The sequence below is a fragment of the Jatropha curcas genome, chromosome 11 (assembly GCF_041381405.1).
Source record: "Jatropha curcas cultivar XTBG-Jc1 chromosome 11, XTBG_Jcur_1.0, whole genome shotgun sequence".
Classification (NCBI taxonomy): Eukaryota; Viridiplantae; Streptophyta; class Magnoliopsida; order Malpighiales; family Euphorbiaceae; genus Jatropha; species Jatropha curcas.
The window spans coordinates 10,431,021-10,437,169 of NC_143161.1; the positions used below are offsets into that span (position 1 = coordinate 10,431,021).

General features: G+C 33.0%; 1 protein-coding gene across 3 annotated transcripts in view; it reads right to left on the bottom strand.

Annotated features, from left to right (window-relative positions):
* Nucleotides 1-5,673, bottom strand: part of LOC105636609 (pleckstrin homology (PH) domain-containing protein) — a 66,862-nt gene extending 61,189 nt beyond the window's left edge. The window contains exons 1-3 of one of the 3 annotated variants that reach the window (XM_089716173.1): nt 5,282-5,648; nt 2,544-2,647; nt 48-182 (exon numbers count right to left, since the gene is read on the bottom strand). In XM_089716173.1, the coding sequence (XP_089572299.1) occupies nt 48-182; nt 2,544-2,647; nt 5,282-5,378 (336 nt within the window). In that variant the 5' untranslated portion in view covers nt 5,379-5,648. Of the gene's footprint in view, nt 1-37; nt 183-2,543; nt 2,648-5,281 lie in introns of those variants that run through there. The other 2 variants (XM_089716175.1, XM_089716174.1) reach the window with 2 other exon arrangements.
* Between the last annotated feature and the right edge of the window lie 476 nt (nt 5,674-6,149).

Genomic DNA, 6,149 nt, shown 5'->3' on the forward strand with positions numbered 1-6,149 from the left:
TGCATACAGAAACAAAATCTACTTACTCATGGCTCACCATTTCTTACCCGTACTCGGCTTTTCTTTGCTTCTTGTACTGCATCATCACTGCGCCCCTCAACTTGAGTGGCAGGTTCAGCCAATAAATAAATCCGATCCAAGTAAACTAAAACCGGATCTTGGCCAAGCCTGCTCCATGGAACCTGAAATTGATATGCGCTGCGTATATAATTCTTGCGCATGGAAAAGAAATTACCATATCCATAGCTAAGCAACAGAACAAGCTCTTATATTAGTTGGAAGGCAGAAAGAGAAGAAAAATACAAAAAGATGTGGAAGTAAAGCGAGAGTCATTCACTCTGAACTTGCCAATTTTCCTATGCTGTGCATTGTGGTTTTTTATGTGTAGCAGTCAATTTTTTAGTATCCTTTTCACTGCAAATTCAGAATTAACTGTTTACCAATACCATGATAATTGTGAAAGGGCCCAAATTTGATTTGTAAGCAAAATGACATTACTGTGAGATAGTGTCAGAAGTTCAAATAACAGTGAATACTTATGAAGAAGAAGACAGATAAAAGATTGGCAACCATTGAATGGTATGATTGGCAATCATGCTCAAGTCCAATTCACCTATAAGATTCGCATCGGTGGGCATGAGAAACAACTTGAATCATACGATTCGAATCGCAAATCACAAATCTGAATCGTATGGTTCTAATAACACTAGTCTAGAATGTAATTTAAAAAATTATTTTGCTTGATGAGTGACAATTTTATTAGTATGCAGTATGCAGAGGACTGCAAAACGAAGAATGCTGGAATATGAGCAAGCATGAGTAGCTGCATCTGTATTTCAACCAACCATAGATTGCTCCTAAAATAGAATGGAACAGATTCTCAGAAATTGTCTTCACTCTTATCCAAAATTTCTGAACAGCCATAAATCCCTAACACCATTTTTACAGGAATTAGATGGCAACAATAAACTGATTACTGAAATACAGTGAAATCAGGATGGTCAATCAACTCCCTGTCACATCTCCATAAATGTTACCAGTCTAAGAACATAAAACTTAATGTAAGGTAAGTCCTGCCCCTTTCATCAATAGCCACTTAAATCAAGTCCAATTCAGCCATCTAAATGAATGTGACATAATAAACATTCATAAAATAATTTATTTTGGAAATATTCAACAAATTGATTCCTAGTATATTAATGTATTGACAAATTTCAGGCGCTAACAAACTAAAGCACTAAAAGTACACCAGGTCCTTGTTGAAAGATAGTTTTAAAGGTTAATCTCCCTACCAACTATCATGCTAGACCGTCCCTGGAATAGAATTTGGAACCATCCCAACCATTACAAAGTTCAAATACTTTTCAGGACACCCAGTGATCAAGGGAACCTCACTACATAATTCCTCTCCAAAACATCTACCACAATGCACATTTCAAAACCATATTTGACTACTGCACCCTTGCACAACCACTTTGACCATAAAGGCGGGTAAAACTAAAAATCTTTCCTTCCAAATCCTTGGCAAATATAAGAGCAAAGGTGGTAAAAATTAACCAACCTAAACTCTCAAGAAAGTCTTCTACATTAATCTAGTCTAGAATTGACTAGTCTTTTCAGAACCTAAAATCTAGAACTGTTCGCAAAACTATAGCATGTTACTGTTCACAATACTGTAGCAAATTTCTAATTAGAGTTATTTTATGTTTAATTAAGTCAGGCCTTTTAAGAATAGTCAACACCTACTTTTATTAGGATTTATTATTTAGGACTTTATTATCCTACCAGAATTTTATGCCATAGTCCTTATTCTATTGGTATTCATGTTTAAAACCTTACTCTAGTTGGATTAGATGCTTACAAATAGGACTGTGATGTTCTGTTTAGAGGCAGATTTCAGAAATTGAAGTAATAAAAGTAGCAGTTACTGGTAGTTTATTTTTCCAGCCGTGTCACCAGAAGACTCAGCGATTTTTTGGTTGAATTATGATTTATGGTTGTCTCTTTCAACTATTTCTCTCTTCTAACTATTCTCTTGTCAAATCTACAACTTAACTGGTGAGGGTTATTTCTGCAACATCATTATCATTCACATAAAATAAGACATTCTTTATTTCCAAAGCACTAATTGTGGAAATAAAAAACTTCTCACATATTTCTTCCCCATATTGACCTGATCAAAATTCACACAGATTTAAGATTAGAGATTCTCAGCCAAATAAAAAAGATATAGATATAGAGTTGTCACCTGAAGCCCACCTTGCCACATTAAAAATAAGACAGTAATGTACAAAACCGTTATATATGCCGGAAAACAAAATTTTGAGTGGGTTAACAGTCTGAAGCTTAAGTACAGCAGAACCTTACATGCCCCATACATGCAATCAGGAAATGTAATCATACACCTCAAATCCCTTCATACATGCAGACATGAAAAGGAAGAAGAAGAAAGAAAAAAGGTTGGATCACTTCAAACACAAGACATGCAATAATAGTCCATAAAAAATAAGATTTACTTTAATTAACATGCTACACCCACAAACCTTAAGTTTCACTGATCCAAGAAATCCTGCTTTAACCTTTACAGGCAACTGCAATGCATTGAGTGCCTCTGGCTTCAGTTGCATATTTGTTAGCTCTACATCACCTGTTTTTAATTTTCAAGGAATAAGTAAAGAACCAGAGACACCTAGTAAATAATAGTTATAACCTCCAAATTAAGCAGAATGCCCCATTTGATGATCAATCCAATTTATTTGTAGGATATTCATGACACAATTGCTCAACTAGAAAATCATAATTGTTTAGATCCAGCGGCACCCAACCACCACCCCCCCCCCCCCCCAAAAAAAAAAAAAAAAAAAAAATCCAAAACTGCTTGTCCCTCTCTTATTTTGAAAAGAAATAGTTTTGCCCCTTCCCCCAACTTCAAATCCTAGCTCTGCCACTGCTTTAGTAAGCTTTTCTTTGTAAGCTTCAAACATACATATATCATGATTGGAACAAAAAAAGACCTTAATATGTAAACTACAAAGTTCTTTTTGATGCACAGTTAGGTGAAATATGGTAAAAGACCCACATTTAACTTGATTAGTAATTTCAAAATGAAGAAATATGGTAAAAGAGCCACATTTAACTTGATTAGCAATTTCAAAATAAAACACAAGAATCATTATAAAAAAGAAATGCAAAGACCAGGGACAAGGATTTAAGCCCAAACCCTATCAACTCCCAAAAGTTATTATAGATAAGAAATGCAAAGACCAGGGACATGGATTTATGCCTGTAAACCTATCATTTCGTCCAAGCTCAAATATCATTTATTTGGCATTTCTTCACAATGGTAATAACCCAACAGGCCAACATAAACACAGGATTGTGTTGGTGGCAGAACACAAAAGTGAACCTAAAGAACAACATTTGGAACTGGTAAAGCTACAAACAGGGACAAAAGCCATTGATGGCAAAGTGGTTCTCCAGAAATAGGATATACAAGAAATAAGCCTGAAGGTTATATTAGTTCATAAGTTTAGAACAGCAAGCTAGGATAAGAAAAAGGAAAAGCCTACAATAGAACAAAGGAGATCTCCAACCTGCTGCATGCAGTGCTTAAAAACAAAACAAGGTACTCAAGATTGACTCAAGCCCAGCTCATTAAAACGCTCATGCAAGCTCTTTCACTAACAAAAGAGACCAAACTTCAAGAAGAATTTGAGTTTAATCATTTTAATGAACAAAATCATAAATATATAAGTATTTCATCCAATATTTTAATAAGTACTAATTAGTAATTATCAAATTAAAAGAGTACTGCAACAAATGAATTTTAAGCGTATAAAAAGGGGCAGTTGTATACATTACTTCAATAGAAATGCAATGGCTAAGTAAAAGTTAAAATTAGTTAGTATGAACAAGCTAAAGAAAGGCAGCACTACACTCAATGACTGGGGTCAATTCAAAAAACTGAATGTTTTAAGAAAAAACAAAAGTTTTGGAGATTTTGGCTTTTGTCAACCATACTAAATACAATATAAACTAACAAGAGACAGTTTCTTTTCTTTCATGTTTCAATTTCACAAGTTAGTTCGTGACCAATAAACAAAAATCACAATTCACTGCAAATAGTATTTATATAATGACCAATAAAAATTGTTCACTAGAACAACAATAAAAAAAATATGTAAGCCCTTTCATCTTTCAATATAAAAATAAAAAATAAAAAATAAAAAGAAGAAAGCCCACTTTAATAGACAAAGAAATAAATATAGAAGAGATGCCATGAAATGTTAATACAACAATAAGAAGATGATAAATGGAAAAATTAAAGAAATCATTTAACTATTGTAAAGAAAGTACGTAACAAAAAAAATCTTAATTTCAAAATCCATGTATGTTTTATTTGGAAACAGTTGTTTAACATTTTACCTTACTCAACCTCAATAGTTAAAAATTGATTAAACTATTTTAATAAGTTAAGTTTATAGAAGTGTTAATTTATTATTAAACATTAATCCATTGAACAAAATTTTTGCACAATTGATAAATGAACCTTATTCAAAAAGTTAACCACCCCCTAAAACTGATTTACCGGGTCTATTCGGCAAAATTAGTTATTTGAGTAACCTTTCATAAAAGGTTAAAAGCTAAACATTATAGGGTTAACCTTTTATAAAAGGCTTCTATAAACTCTAAAGGCCAGTTCAAATGCTATGTCACCAACACTGTAAAAAATTACTCAAAAGTTGTTGCCCTAACACAGCCATTATCGCCAAATGCTTAGACAACTTCAAATTCAACTTCAGGATAAAATATAAGAATCAAAACTTTGTTTCAAGAATATATGTGTACGCGTGTGTGTGAATTTACTTCCATATGTGATATGTCAAGCAAATGGAAATCCACAAATCAATTGGAACCAGCATTCCGTTACATTTGCTAGCTCGATGTTAACTAAATGTAAATAAAACGACATTGCATAACACAGAAGCGATTACAAATCGCCAAATGTGCAGACGACTCAAATTCAACTTCAAAATTATACAGCACCTAAAAACCCCCAAAAACTGAATTAGAACAGCACTCTCTTCCATTTGCCAACTCAATCTTAAGTAAACATAAACAAAAAATTTAATTATCTCAGGACTTCAAATTCTAATTCAAGAGCATAATCACAGCCACTAAAACCTCCCCGAAATGAACTTAAACAGAATATCTAACATCCAAGAAAGAAGCTTATCGTCGCAAAGTTGATGAAGAAGGAAAAGAAGAAGAAAACGCAAACCTTGCCATACACTGATCTTGAGAGCTTCTTTACTAAGGCCTTGTACGTAGTTTCCCAAGTATCTCTGCAAGAGATACGCTACCTGATCCTCCAACATCTTCTTCTTCTTCCGTATTCGATACTCGGATCAGTGTTTTAGCGGTGTTCAATTCGTAGCAGCATCGCCTGGTGCGGAAGATCGGAAAAGCTGATAATCGAAATTCTTTGATAAAAACAGTGATGTGAAATTGAAGTATTCGGGAGCAAAGTTCCGTTGATTTTTCTTTTTTCCTTTTTTAATTCATTTTAAAGGATAGAAGAGAGATTCGCGGGTCTAAAGAGCACGTCTCTTTTGTTACTTTGCCGTTCCGTTTCTTTCTACTTCCAATCTGCCAGAACATGCTACTTGCTAAATTGTTCCTCCTTGTGGACTGGAAGGTACAAGAAGAGCGGTTATTGTGTGTGTAGCGTCCAAGCTACAATTGGCTACGTTCTCATAAGTCAAAACTAGTAAATGGATCCCAAAAAAAAAAAAAAAAACTTCGTATATACTCGAAGTGTGTCGCCTTTTAGCTTTAAGACATACGAAAAAAAAGAAAAAGGTTTATCTTGATTAAATAAAATTTACATCTCAATTACCTCAATACTCTTTTATTAATTTCCAAACATCCATATATCTTTCTTTTTATCTATTTATATGAAAACTGAAAAAAAAACAAAAATCAACATTATTTCTTTATTCAGCATTTTATTTTTTTTAAGAAATTTTTAAAATTTTTTCTTTATTTTTCTGTACCGCTATTGGACAACTTAAATATTTTAATTAATAGTTTATTTATAAATTATTCATATTGAATTATTAAAATTGTTAAACTAGATCTATACATAA